Below are 14,401 nucleotides of genomic sequence, written 5' to 3' on the forward strand. Positions count from 1 at the left end.
TACTTCTACCACTACTACAACTACCACTACTACAACTACCACTACTACTACCACTACTACAACCACTACAACTACTGCCACTACTACCACTACTACTACTACCACTACTACTACTACCACTACTACCACTCCTACTACTACTACCACTACAACTACTACCACCACTACCACTACCACCACCACAACTACTACCACTACTACTACCACTAATACTACTTATACAACTACTACTACTACCACTACAACTATCACTACAACTACCACTAATACAACTAGCACTATTTCTACCACTACTACAACCACTACTACTACCACTTCTACTACCACTACTACTTATACAACTACTACTACCACTACAACTACTACTATCACTACTACTAATACTACCACTACTACTATCACTACTACTACCACTACTACTATCACTACCACTACTACTACCACTACTATCACTACTACTACCACTACTACTATCACTACCACTACAACTAATACTACCACAACTACCACTACTACTACCACTACTACTACCACTACAACTATCACAACTACCACTAACACAACTACCACTACCACTACAAACTACAAACACCAATATTGAAAATCTCTTATATTTGAAACCATAGTGCAGCGTTCTCCGTCACGTTGACCTTTTTTTGTATTTCTTACATTCACAAGTTTCAAAAGGACATCCAAAAAGGTTCAACATTAATCAAGACAAACCAACAGCGTTAGCCAAAATTAACCAACACATTAACCAACACATTAACCCCCTCCCTCCCACACAAATCATCTCTTTGTAACACATTTTCACCTGCAGTGCGAGAATGTTGTGCGTGTAAATAATAATAATAATATATTTTTTAAAATATATATTGAAACGAAAAAATACCCCGACTAAATCGTCAAACCTAACCGCAATTTTAAAAAAGAAAAAACGTATTCCTGAAGTACAATTGAGGGCTGGTTTTTATCAAAGGATGAAGAATCTCAAACAATCAAACACACTTTTATCTTTTACCATAGAGTTCCCTGCAACTATTAACAAAGTACGGGGAGGAGGGGAGTTGGGGGGGTTCAAGCCTGGGTCTGCCGGCCGGTCGAGGCTCGTTTGCCGGGGCAGGCGATCTAGGCAAGGCGCCAGGCTTGAGGCCTCCTCCCCCTTCCCTCCCCTTCAACCCTGGCTGGTGAATTTTATTTGAAAAGATGAAAACAGACACCAAAATGAAATGTCACTGCCTGGGACTGTCTGGGGGTGGTGGTGGTGGGGGGTGGGGGACTCACTCAAGGCAGTCTGGGACTCAAGGCAGTCTGGGACTCACTCAAGGCAGTCTGGGACTCACTCAAGGCAGTCTTGGACTCACTCAGCCTGGGACTCACTCAGGCAATCTGGGACTCACTCAGCCTGGGTCTCAAGGCAGTCGTCTGGGACTCACTCAGGCAGTCTGGGACTCACTCAGGCAGTCTGGGACTCACTCAGGCAGTCTAGGACTCACTCAGGCAGTCTGGGACTCACTCAGTCTGGGACTCACTCAGTCTGGGACTCACTCAGGCAGTCTGGGACTCACTCAGTCTGGGACTCACTCAGGCAGTCTGGGACTCACTCAGCCTGGGACTCACTCAGGCAGTCTGGGACTCGGTACTCAGGCAGTACGGGAATCAGGCAGTCTGGGACTCAGTCAGTCTGGGTCTCAAGGCAGTCGTCTGAGACTCACTCAGTCTGAGACTCACTCAGTCTGAGACTCACTCACTCAGTCTAGGACTCACTCAGTCTGGGTCTCACTCAGTCTGAGACTCACTCAGCCTGGGTCTCACTCAGTCTGGGACTCACTCAGTCTGGGACTCACTCAGCCTGGGACTCACTCAGTCTGGGACTCACTCAGGCTGGGTCTCAGTCAGTCTGGGTCTCACTCAGTCTGAGACTCACTCAGCCTGGGACTCACTCAGCCTGGGTCTCACTCAGTCTGAGACTCACTCAGGCAGTCTGGGACTCACTCAGTCTGGGACTCACTCAGTCTGGGACTCACTCAGTTTGGGACTCACTCAGTCTGGGACTCACTCAGTCTGGGTCTCACTCAGTCTGAGACTCACTCAGTCTGGGTCTCAGGCAGTCTGAGACTCACTCAGGCAGTCTGGGACTCACTCAGTCTGAGACTCACTCAGTCTGGGTCTCACTCAGTCTGGGACTCACTCAGTCTGGGTCTCAGGCAGTCTGAGACTCACTCAGGCAGTCTGGGACTCACTCAGCCTGGGACTCACTCAGCCTGGGACTCACTCAGGCTGGGTCTCACTCAGTCTGAGACTCACTCAGTCTGGGTCTCACTCAGTCTGGGACTCACTCAGTCTGGGTCTCAGGCAGTCTGAGACTCACTCAGGCAGTCTGGGACTCACTCAGCCTGGGACTCACTCAGCCTGGGACTCACTCAGGCTGGGTCTCACTCAGTCTGAGACTCACTCAGCCTGGGTCTCACTCAGTCTGGGACTCACTCAGTTTGGGACTCACTCAGCCTGGGTCTCACTCAGTCTGGGACTCACTCAGGCAGTCTGGGACTCACTCAGCCTGGGACTCACTCACGGCAGTCTGGGACTCACTCAGTCTGGGACTCACTCAGCCTGGGACTCACTCAGTCTGGGACTCACTCACGGCAGTCTGGGACTCACTCAGTCTGAGACTCACTCAGTCTGAGACTCACTCACTCAGTCTAGGACTCACTCAGTCTGGGTCTCACTCAGTCTGAGACTCACTCAGCCTGGGTCTCACTCAGTCTGGGACTCACTCAGTCTGGGACTCACTCAGCCTGGGACTCACTCAGTCTGGGACTCACTCAGGCAGTCTGGGACTCACTCAGTCTGGGACTCACTCAGTCTGGGACTCACTCAGTTTGGGACTCACTCAGTCTGGGACTCACTCAGTCTGAGACTCACTCAGTCTGGGTCTCACTCAGTCTGGGACTCACTCAGTCTGGGTCTCACTCAGTCTGAGACTCACTCAGGCAGTCTGGGACTCACTCAGCCTGGGACTCACTCAGCCTGGGACTCACTCAGGCTGGGTCTCACTCAGTCTGAGACTCACTCAGGCTGGGACTCACTCAGTTTGGGACTCACTCAGCCTGGGTCTCACTCAGTCTGGGACTCACTCAGGCAGTCTGGGACTCACTCAGCCTGGGACTCACTCACGGCAGTCTGGGACTCACTCAGTCTGGGACTCACTCAGCCTGGGACTCACTCAGTCTGGGACTCACTCACGGCAGTCTGGGACTCACTCAGTCTGGGTCTCACTCAGTCTGGGTCTCACTCAGTCTGGGACTCACTCAGTCTGGGACTCACTCAGCCTGGGACTCACTCAGGCTGGGACTCACTCACGGCAGTCTGGGACTCACTCAGTCTGGGTCTCACTCAGTCTGGGTCTCACTCAGTCTGAGACTCACTCAGTCTGAGACTCACTCAGGCTGTCTGGGACTCACTCAGCCTGGGACTCACTCAGCCTGGGTCTCACTCAGTCTGGGACTCACTCAGCCTGGGACTCACTCAGTCTGGGACTCACTCAGTCTGGGACTCACTCAGTCTGGGACTCACTCAGCCTGGGACTCACTCAGTCTGGGTCTCACTCAGTCTGGGACTCACTCAGCCTGGGACTCACTCAGTCTGGGTCTCACTCAGTCTGGGACTCACTCAGCCTGGGACTCACTCAGTCTGGGACTCACTCAGGCTGGGTCTCACTCAGGCAGTCTGGGACTCACTCAGTCTGGGACTCACTCAGTCTGGGACTCACTCAGCCTGGGACTCACTCAGCCTGGGACTCACTCAGGCTGGGTCTCACTCAGTCTGGGACTCACTCAGCCTGGGACTCACTCACGGCAGTCTGGGACTCACTCAGTCTGGGACTCACTCAGTCTGGGACTCACTCAGCCTGGGACTCACTCAGTCTGGGACTCACTCAGTCTGGGTCTCACTCAGTCTGGGACTCACTCAGTCTGGGTCTCACTCAGTCTGGGACTCACTCAGGCAGCCTGGGACTCACTCAGCCTGGGACTCACTCAGTCTGGGACTCACTCAGGCTGGGTCTCACTCAGGCAGTCTGGGACTCACTCAGTCTGGGACTCACTCAGTCTGGGACTCACTCAGCCTGGGACTCACTCAGGCTGGGACTCACTCAGTCTGGGACTCACTCAGTCTGGGACTCACTCAGTCTGGGTCTCACTCAGTCTGGGACTCACTCAGTCTGGGACTCACTCAGTCTGGGACTCACTCAGCCTGGGACTCACTCAGTCTGGGACTCACTCAGTCTGGGTCTCACTCAGTCTGGGACTCACTCAGTCTGGGACTCACTCAGTCTGGGTCTCACTCAGTTTGGGACTCACTCAGTCTGGGACTCACTCAGTCTGGGTCTCACTCAGTCTGGGACTCACTCAGTCTGGGACTCACTCAGTCTGGGACTCACTCAGGCAGTCTGAGACTCACTCAGTCTGAGACTCACTCAGGCAGTCTGGGACTCACTCAGGCAGTCTGGGACTCACTCAGCCTGGGACTCACTCAGTCTGAGACTCACTCAGGCAGTCTGGGACTCACTCAGTCTGGGACTCACTCAGGCTGGGACTCACTCAGTCTGGGTCTCACTCAGCCTGGGACTCACTCAGTCTGGGACTCACTCAGTCTGGGTCTCACTCAGCCTGGGACTCACTCAGTCTGGGACTCACTCAGGCTGGGACTCACTCAGGCTGGGTCTCACTCAGTCTGGGACTCACTCAGGCTGGGACTCACTCAGGCTGGGACTCACTCAGTCTGAGACTCACTCAGTTTGGGACTCACTCAGCCTGGGTCTCAGGCAGTCTGAGACTCACTCAGTCTGGGTCTCACTCAGTCTGGGACTCACTCAGTCTGGGACTCACTCAGTCTGGGTCTCACTCAGTTTGGGACTCACTCAGTCTGAGACTCACTCACTCAGTCTGGGACTCACTCAGTCTGGGACTCACTCAGTCTGGGACTCACTCAGTCTGAGACTCACTCACTCAGTCTGGGACTCACTCAGTTTGGGACTCACTCAGCCTGGGTCTCAGGCAGTCTGAGACTCACTCAGCCTGGGACTCACTCACGGCAGTCTGGGACTCACTCAGTCTGGGACTCACTCAGTCTGAGACTCACTCAGTCTGAGACTCACTCAGCCTGGGACTCACTCAGCCTGGGACTCACTCAGCCTGGGACTCACTCAGTCTGGGACTCACTCAGCCTGGGACTCACTCAGGCTGGGACTCACTCAGCCTGGGACTCACTCAGTCTGGGTCTCACTCAGTCTGAGACTCACTCAGTCTGAGACTCACTCAGGCTGTCTGGGACTCACTCAGCCTGGGACTCACTCAGCCTGGGTCTCACTCAGTCTGGGACTCACTCAGTCTGGGACTCACTCAGTCTGGGACTCACTCAGTCTGGGACTCACTCAGTCTGGGTCTCACTCAGTCTGGGACTCACTCAGCCTGGGACTCACTCAGTCTGGGACTCACTCAGGCTGGGTCTCACTCAGGCAGTCTGGGACTCACTCAGTCTGGGACTCACTCAGCCTGGGACTCACTCAGCCTGGGACTCACTCAGGCTGGGTCTCACTCAGTCTGGGACTCACTCAGTCTGGGTCTCACTCAGGCAGTCTGGGACTCACTCAGGCAGCCTGGGACTCACTCAGCCTGGGACTCACTCAGTCTGGGACTCACTCAGGCTGGGTCTCACTCAGGCAGTCTGGGACTCACTCAGTCTGGGACTCACTCAGTCTGGGACTCACTCAGCCTGGGACTCACTCAGTCTGGGACTCACTCAGTCTGGGACTCACTCAGTCTGGGACTCACTCAGTCTGGGACTCACTCAGCCTGGGACTCACTCAGTCTGGGACTCACTCAGTCTGGGTCTCACTCAGTTTGGGACTCACTCAGTCTGGGACTCACTCAGTCTGGGTCTCACTCAGTCTGGGACTCACTCAGTCTGGGACTCACTCAGTCTGGGACTCACTCAGGCAGTCTGAGACTCACTCAGTCTGAGACTCACTCAGGCAGTCTGGGACTCACTCAGTCTGGGACTCACTCAGCCTGGGACTCACTCAGTCTGAGACTCACTCAGGCTGGGACTCACTCAGTCTGGGACTCACTCAGGCTGGGACTCACTCAGGCTGGGTCTCACTCAGTCTGGGACTCACTCAGGCTGGGACTCACTCAGGCTGGGACTCACTCAGGCAGTCTGGGACTCACTCAGGCTGGGACTCACTCAGGCTGGGACTCACTCAGGCAGTCTGGGTCTCACTCAGTCTGAGACTCACTCAGTTTGGGACTCACTCAGCCTGGGTCTCACTCAGTCTGGGACTCACTCAGTCTGGGTCTCACTCAGTTTGGGACTCACTCAGTCTGGGACTCACTCAGTCTGAGACTCACTCAGTCTGAGACTCACTCAGTCTGAGACTCACTCACTCAGTCTGGGTCTCACTCAGTTTGGGACTCACTCAGTTTGGGACTCACTCAGTCTGGGACTCACTCAGTCTGAGACTCACTCACTCAGTCTGGGACTCACTCAGTTTGGGACTCACTCAGCCTGGGTCTCAGGCAGTCTGAGACTCACTCAGCCTGGGACTCACTCACGGCAGTCTGGGACTCACTCAGTCTGGGACTCACTCAGTCTGAGACTCACTCAGTCTGAGACTCACTCAGCCTGAGACTCACTCAGTCTGGGACTCACTCAGTCTGGGACTCACTCAGTCTGAGACTCACTCAGTCTGGGACTCACTCAGTCTGGGACTCACTCAGTCTGAGACTCACTCAGTCTGGGACTCACTCAGTCTGAGACTCACTCAGTCTGAGACTCACTCAGCCTGAGACTCACTCAGTCTGGGACTCACTCAGTCTGGGACTCACTCAGTCTGAGACTCACTCAGCCTGAGACTCACTCAGCCTGAGACTCACTCAGCCTGGGACTCACTCAGTCTGGGACTCACTCAGTCTGAGACTCACTCAGCCTGGGTCTCACTCACGGCAGTCTGGGACTCACTCAGTCTGGGTCTCAGTACTCTGGCAGTCTGGGACTCACTCAGTCTGGGACTCACTCAGTCTGGGACTCAGGGAAACCGGAGTGGGGGAGAGAATTGGGGGGGGGGGGGGTGAGAGACTTAGGGGGAGGGCCGGGGGCGATGTGGTGGGTGGGCGGGGCGATGTGGTGGGTGGGCGGGGCAATGCGGTGGGTGGGCGGGGCAATGTGGCGGGTGGGGCGGGGCGATGTGGGTGGGCGGGGCGATGTGGGTGGGCGGGGCGGGGCGATGCGGGTGGGCGGGGCGATGCGGGTGGGCGGGGCGGGGCGATGTGGTGGGCGGGGCGATGTGGTTGGGGCGGGGCGGGGCGATGTGGGCGGGGCGATGTGGGCGGGGCGACGTGGTGGGTGGGCGGGGCGTGAGCCTCAGACGTTGCTGTGTGCTTGCTGAGGCCACGTGTTGCTGAAGGCGTCATCATCGTCATCGTCATCATCATCATCGTCATCATCGTGTGTAGCAGCAGCAGCAGCAGGAGGAGGGATCACGATGAGGCCGTTGCTGCTCGAGCTGCGGAGCAGCGGGGGGGGCTTGGGGGGGGCGAGGGGAGGGGCCGCCCGGCGGGCCGCCCGCTCCGCCAGCAGGCGGCGGCGGTAGAGGTGGAGGTAGAGGGGGAGGCCGAAGCCCAGCAGGGAGAGAGCCAGCAGGGACACGTTCACCTGGGGGGGGGGGGGAGGGGGTGGGGTGGGGGGGTGGGGGGGGAGGGGGGAGGGGTTGATCAATTGCTGAAGGCACGCTGGGCCTCCAGTGAGTGAGTGGGAGAGTGAGTGGGTGAGTGGGTGGGTGGGTGTGAGAGTGAGTGAGTGGGTGGGTGAGTGAGTGGGTGAGTGAGTGGGTGAGTGAGTGGGTGGGTGAGTGGGTGAGTGAGTGGGTGAGTGAGTGGGTGAGTGGGTGAGTGAGTGGGTGAGTGAGTGGGTGAGTGAGTGAGTGGGTGAGTGAGTGAGTGGGTGAGTGAGTGAGTGAGTGGGTGAGTGGGTGAGTGAGTGGGTGAGTGGGTGAGTGAGTGGGTGAGTGAGTGAGTGGGTGAGTGGGTGAGTGAGTGGGTGAGTGGGTGAGTGGGTGGGTGAGTGAGTGGGTGAGTGAGTGGGTGAGTGAGTGAGTGAGTGGGTGAGTGAGTGGGTGAGTGAGTGGGTGAGTGAGTGGGTGAGTGAGTGGGTGAGTGGGTGAGTGAGTGAGTGGGTGAGTGGGTGGGTGAGTGAGTGGGTGAGTGAGTGGGTGGGTGAGTGAGTGAGTGGGTGAGTGAGTGAGTGGGTGAGTGAGTGAGTGAGTGGGTGAGTGAGTGAGTGGGTGAGTGAGTGAGTGGGTGAGTGAGTGAGTGAGTGGGTGAGTGGGTGAGTGGGTGAGTGAGTGGGTGAGTGAGTGAGTGGGTGAGTGGGTGAGTGAGTGAGTGGGTGGGTGAGTGAGTGGGTGAGTGAGTGGGTGAGTGAGTGAGTGAGTGGGTGAGTGGGTGAGTGAGTGGGTGAGTGAGTGGGTGGGTGAGTGGGTGAGTGAGTGGGTGAGTGAGTGGGTGAGTGGGTGAGTGAGTGGGTGAGTGAGTGGGTGAGTGAGTGAGTGGGTGAGTGAGTGAGTGGGTGAGTGAGTGAGTGAGTGGGTGAGTGGGTGAGTGAGTGGGTGAGTGGGTGAGTGAGTGGGTGAGTGAGTGAGTGGGTGAGTGGGTGAGTGAGTGGGTGAGTGGGTGAGTGGGTGGGTGAGTGAGTGGGTGAGTGAGTGGGTGAGTGAGTGAGTGAGTGGGTGAGTGAGTGGGTGAGTGAGTGGGTGAGTGAGTGGGTGAGTGAGTGGGTGGGTGAGTGGGTGAGTGAGTGGGTGAGTGAGTGGGTGAGTGGGTGAGTGAGTGGGTGAGTGAGTGGGTGAGTGAGTGGGTGAGTGAGTGGGTGGGTGAGTGGGTGAGTGAGTGGGTGAGTGAGTGAGTGGGTGAGTGGGTGAGTGAGTGGGTGAGTGGGTGGGTGAGTGGGTGGGTGGGTGAGTGAGTGAGTGGGTGAGTGAGTGAGTGGGTGAGTGGGTGAGTGGCTGAGTGAGTGGGTGGGTGAGTGGGTGAGTGGGTGGGTGACTGAGCGAGTGTCTGAGTGACTGAGCGAGTGACTGAGTGAGTGAGTGAGTGGCTGAGTGAGTGAGTGGGTGAGTGAGTGGGTGAGTGAGTGAGTGGGTGAGTAAGTGAGTGAGTGGGTGAGTGAGTGGGTGAGTGAGTGAGTGGGTGGGTGAGTGAGTGAGTGGGTGAGTGAGTGAGTGAGTGGCTGAGTGAGTGGGTGGGTGAGTGGGTGAGTGGGTGGGTGGGTGAGTGGGTGAGTGGGTGAGTGGGAGAGTGAGTGGGTGAGTAAGTGAGTGGGTGAGTGAGTGAGTGGGTGAGTGAGTGAGTGAGTGGGTGGGTGAGTGGGTGAGTGAGTGAGTGGCTGAGTGAGTGAGTGGGTGAGTGGGTGAGTGAGTGGGTGAGTGAGTGGGTGAGTGGATGAGTGAGTGGGTGAGTGAGTGAGTGTGAGTGAGTGGGTGAGTGAGTGAGTGAGTGGGTGGGTGAGTGAGTGAGTGAGTGGGAGAGTGAGTGGGTGGGTGAGTGAGTGGGTGAGTGAGTGAGTGGCTGAGTGAGTGAGTGGGAGAGTGAATGAGTGGGTGAGTTAGTGAGTGGGTGAGTGAGTGGCTGAGTGTGTGAGTGGCTGAGTGAGTGAGTGGCTGAGTGAGTGGGTGGGTGAGTGAGTGGCTGAGTGAGTGAGTGGGTGAGTGAGTGAGTGGCTGAGTGAGTGGTGAGTGAGTGGGTGAGTGAGTGAGTGACTGAGTGCGTGGTGAGTGAGTGAGTGTGTGAGTGAGTGGGTGAGTGAGTGGCTGAGTGAGTGAGTGAGTGGCTGAGTGAGTGGTGAGTGAGTGGGTGAGTGAGTGAGTGGCTGAGTGAGTGACTGAGTGACTGAGCGAGTGACTGAGTGACTGAGTGAGTGACTGAGTGACGGAGCGAGTGACTGAGTGACTGACTGAGTGAGTGGGAGAGTGAGTGAGTGGCTGAGTGAGTGAGTGGGTGAGTGAGTGAGTGGCTGAGTGACTGAGTGAGTGACTGAGTGAGTGAGTGGGTGAGTGAGTGAGTGGGTGAGTGAGTGAGTGGCTGAGTGAGTGAGTGGGTGAGTGAGTGAGTGGCTGAGTGAGTGGCTGAATGAGTGATTGGCTGAGTGAGTGAGTGGGTGAGTGAGTGGCTGAGTGAGTGAGTGGGTGAGTGAGTGAGTGAGTGGCTGAGTGAGTGAGTGGGTGAGCGAGTGACTGAGTGAGTGACTGAGTGAGTGACTGAGTGAGTGAGTGACTGAGTGACTGACTGAGTGAGTGACTGAGTGAGTGAGTGACTGAGCGAGTGAGTGGCTGAGTGAGTGACTGAGTGAGTGACTGAGTGAGTGAGTGAGTGACTGACTGAGTGGCTGAGTGAGTGAGTGACTGAGTGTCTGAGTGACTGACTGAGTGACTGAGTGAGTGACTGAGCGAGTGACTGAGTGAGTGAGTGACTAAGTGAGTGACTGAGTGACTGAGTGAGTGACTGAGTGGCTGAGTGACTGAGCGAGTGACTGAGCGAGTGACTGAGTGAGTGACTGAGTGGCTGAGCGAGTGTCTGAGTGACTGAGCGAGTGACTGAGTGACTGAGTGAGTGGCTGAGTGACTGAGCGAGTGTCTGAGTGACTGAGCGAGTGTCTGGGTGGCTGAGTGACTGAGTGAGTGACTGAGCGAGTGACTGAGTGAGTGACTGAGTGACTGAGTGACTGAGCGAGTGACTGAGTGAGTGACTGAGTGAGTGACTGAGTGACTGAGTGAGTGACTGAGTGAGTGACTGAGTGAGTGACTGAGTGACTGAGCGAGTGACTGAGTGAGTGACTGAGTGAGTGACTGAGTGACTGAGAGAGTGTCTGAGTGACTGAATGAGTGACTGAGCGAGTGACTGAGTGGCTGAGCGAGTGTCTGAGTGAGTGATTGAGCGAGTGACTGAGTGACTGAGCGAGTGACTGAGTGAGTGACTGAGTGACTGAGTGAGTGGCTGAGTGACTGAGCGAGTGTCTGAGTGACTGAGCGAGTGTCTGGGTGGCTGAGTGACTGAGTGACTGAGTGAGTGACTGAGTGAGTGACTGAGTGACTGAGTGACTGAGAGAGTGTCTGAGTGACTGAATGAGTGACTGAGCGAGTGACTGAGTGGCTCAGCGAGTGTCTGTGTGAGTGATTGAGCGAGTGACTGAGTGACTGAGCGAGTGACTGAGTGAGTGACTGAGTGAGTGACTGAGTGAGTGACTGACTGAGTGACTGAGTGACTGAGCGAGTGACTGAGTGAGTGACTGAGTGACTGAGTGAGTGGCTGAGTGACTGAGTGAGTGAGTGGGTGAGTGAGTGGGTGAGTGAGTGTCTGAGTGACTGAGTGAGTGTCTGAGTGACTGAGCGAGTGTCTGAGCGAGTGTCTGAGTGTCTGAGCGAGTGACTGGGTGAGTGATCACCACTCCCCCCTCGCCCCTTACCCAGAGAGGATCTCCGTTGAGTGGACCCATCATGGCGATGTAGAGAGGCTGTTGTACCAGAGCAAACACAGCACTCACCAGCGACTGCATCCCAGTCAGCGAGCCAAAGTGGGACGATGGGTACCTACATCAACATCAACATCATCAACAACATCATCATCAACATCAACAACATCATAAACAACAACATCATCAACAACATCATCAACATCATCAGCGTCAACATCATCAACATCATCAATATCATCATCATCAACATCATCATCAATATCATCAACATCAACAACATCATCAACATCAACAACATCATCAATATCATCAATATCATCATCAACATCATCATCAATATCATCAACATCATCAACATCATCATCAATATCATCAACATCAACAACATCATCAACATCATCATCAATATCATCAACATCATCAATATCATCATCATCAACAACATCATCAACAACATCATCAACATCATCATCAATATTATCAACAACATCATCAATAACATCATCATCAATATCATCAACATCAACAACATAATCAACATCATCAGCATCAATATCATCAACAACATCAACATCACCAATATCATCAACAACAACAACATCATTAACATCATTAACATCATCAACAACAGCATCATCAACATCATCAACAACATCAACATCATCAACAACAACATCATCATCATAAACATCATCATCAACATCAACATCATCAGCATCAACATCATCAATAACATCATCATCAACAACAACATCATCAACAACAGCATCACTATCATCACCAACATCACTATCATCACCAACATCACTATCATCACCAACATCACTATCATGATCAACATCATCAACAACATCAACAACAACATCATCAACAACATCATCAACATCATCATCAGCACGCCCGTTGAGAGAGTGGTGGTGCTGATGCTACTACTAACAGCACTTGCCTCTGTAGCCCTGCTAGAAGCTACCTGGGGGAGCTTTGTCTGTGTGTCTGACTGCACTTGCCCCTGCAGCCCCCCTGCTAGAGGCTACGTGGGGGAGCTTTGTCTGTGTGTCTGACTGCACTTGCCCCTGTAGCCCTGCTAGAGGCTACCTGGGGGAGCTTTGTCTGTGTGTAACTGCACTTGCCCCTACAGCCCTGCTAGAGGCTACCTGGGGGAGCTTTGTGTGTCTGACTGCACTTGCCCCTGTAGCCCTGCTAGAGGCTACCTGGGGGAGCTTTGTCTGTGTAACTGCACTTGCCCCTGCAGCCCTGCTAGAGGCTACCTGGGGGAGCTTTGTGTGTCTGACTGCACTTGCCCCTGTAGCCCTGCTAGAGGCTACCTGGGGGAGCTTTGTCTGTGTAACTGCACTTGCCCCTGCAGCCCTGCTAGAGGCTACCTGGGGGAGCTTTGTGTGTCTGACTGCACTTGCCCCTGTAGCCCTGCTAGAGGCTACCTGGGGGAGCTTTGTCTGTGTAACTGCACTTGCCCCTGCAGCCCTGCATTGAGGCTACCTGGGGGAGCTTTGTCTGTGAAACTGCACTTGCCCCTACAGCCCTGCTAGAGGCTACCTGGGGGAGCTTTGTCTGTGTAACTGCACTTGCCCCTGTAGCCCTGCTAGAGGCTACCTGGGGGAGCTTTGTCTGTGTAACTGCACTTGCCCCTGTAGCCCTGCTAGAGGCTACCTGGGGGAGCTTTGTCTGTGTAACTGCACTTGCCCCTGTAGCCCTGCTAGAGGCTACCTGGGGGAGCTTTGTCTGTGTAACTGCACTTGCCCCTGTAGCCCTGCTAAAGGCTACCTGGGGGAGCTTTGTCCGTGTTGTCTCACTGCACTTGCCCTTGTAGCCCTGCTAGAGGCTACCTGGGGGAGCTTTGTCTGTGTGTCTGACTGCACTTGCCCCTGTAGCCCTGCTAGAGGCTACCTGGGGGAGCTTTGTCTGTGTGTCTGACTCACTTGCCCCTGTAGCCCTGCTAGAGGCTACCTGGGGGAGCTTTGTGTGTCTGACTGCACTTGCCCCTGCAGCCCTGCTAGAGGCTACCTGGGGGAGCTTTGTCTGTGTGTCTGACTGCACTTGCCCCTGTAGCCCTGCTAGAGGCTACCTGGGGGAGCTTTTTCTGTGTAACTGCACTTGCCCCTGTAGCCCTGCTAGAGGCTACCTGGGGGAGCTTTGTCTGTGTAACTGCACTTACCCCTGTAGCCCTGCTAGAGGCTACCTGGGGGAGCTTTGTCTGTGTAACTGCACTTGCCCCTGTAGCCCTGCTAGAGGCTACCTGGGGGAGCTTCGTCTGTGTGTCTGCACTTGCCCCTGTAGCCCTGCTAGAGGCTACCTGGGGGAGCTTTGTCTGTGTAACTGCACTTGCCCCTGTTGCCCTTCTAGAGGCTATCTGGGGGAGCTTTGTCTGTGTAACTATACTTGCCCCTGTAGCCCTGCTAGAGGCTACCTGGGGGAGCTTTGTGTGTGTAACTGCACTTGCCCCTGTAGCCCTGCTAGAGGCTACCTGGGGGAGCTTTGTCTGTGTAACTGCACTTGCCCCTGTAGCTCTGCTAGAGGCTACCTGGGGGAGCTTTGTCTGTGTAACTGCACTTGCCCCTGTAGCCCTGCATTGAGGCTACCTGGGGGAGCTTTGTGTGTGTAACTGCACTTGCCCCTGTAGCCCTGCTAGAGGCTACCTGGGGGAGCTTTGTCTGTGTAACTGCACTTGCCCCTGTAGCTCTGCTAGAGGCTACCTGGGGGAGCTTTGTCTGTGTAACTGCACTTGCCCCTGTAGCCCTGCATTGAGGCTACCTGGGGGAGCTTTGTCTGTGAAACTGCACTTGCCCCTACAGCCCTGCTAGAGGCTACCTGGGGGAGCTTTGTCTGTGTAACTGCACTTGCCCCTGTAGCCCTGCTA

The 14,401-nt window shown here is 55.1% G+C and overlaps 1 protein-coding gene across 1 annotated transcript in view; it reads right to left on the minus strand.

Annotated features, from left to right (window-relative positions):
* Positions 1-640: 640 nt before the first annotated feature.
* The window catches only part of LOC116957577 (large neutral amino acids transporter small subunit 4-like), a 53,352-nt gene continuing 39,591 nt past the window's right edge, over positions 641-14,401 (minus strand). Inside the window, exons 10-11 of the mRNA XM_076056686.1 lie at positions 11,518-11,641; positions 641-7,713 (exon numbers count right to left, since the gene is read on the minus strand). Of these exons, the coding sequence (XP_075912801.1) occupies positions 7,423-7,713; positions 11,518-11,641 (415 nt within the window). The 3' untranslated portion in view covers positions 641-7,422. The remainder of the gene's footprint in view (positions 7,714-11,517; positions 11,642-14,401) is intronic.

The sequence above is a fragment of the Petromyzon marinus genome, chromosome 77 (genome assembly GCF_048934315.1).
Source record: "Petromyzon marinus isolate PM22_M1 ecotype Great Lakes invasive population chromosome 77, UKy_Petmar_22M1.pri1.0, whole genome shotgun sequence".
Classification (NCBI taxonomy): domain Eukaryota; kingdom Metazoa; phylum Chordata; class Hyperoartia; order Petromyzontiformes; family Petromyzontidae; genus Petromyzon; species Petromyzon marinus.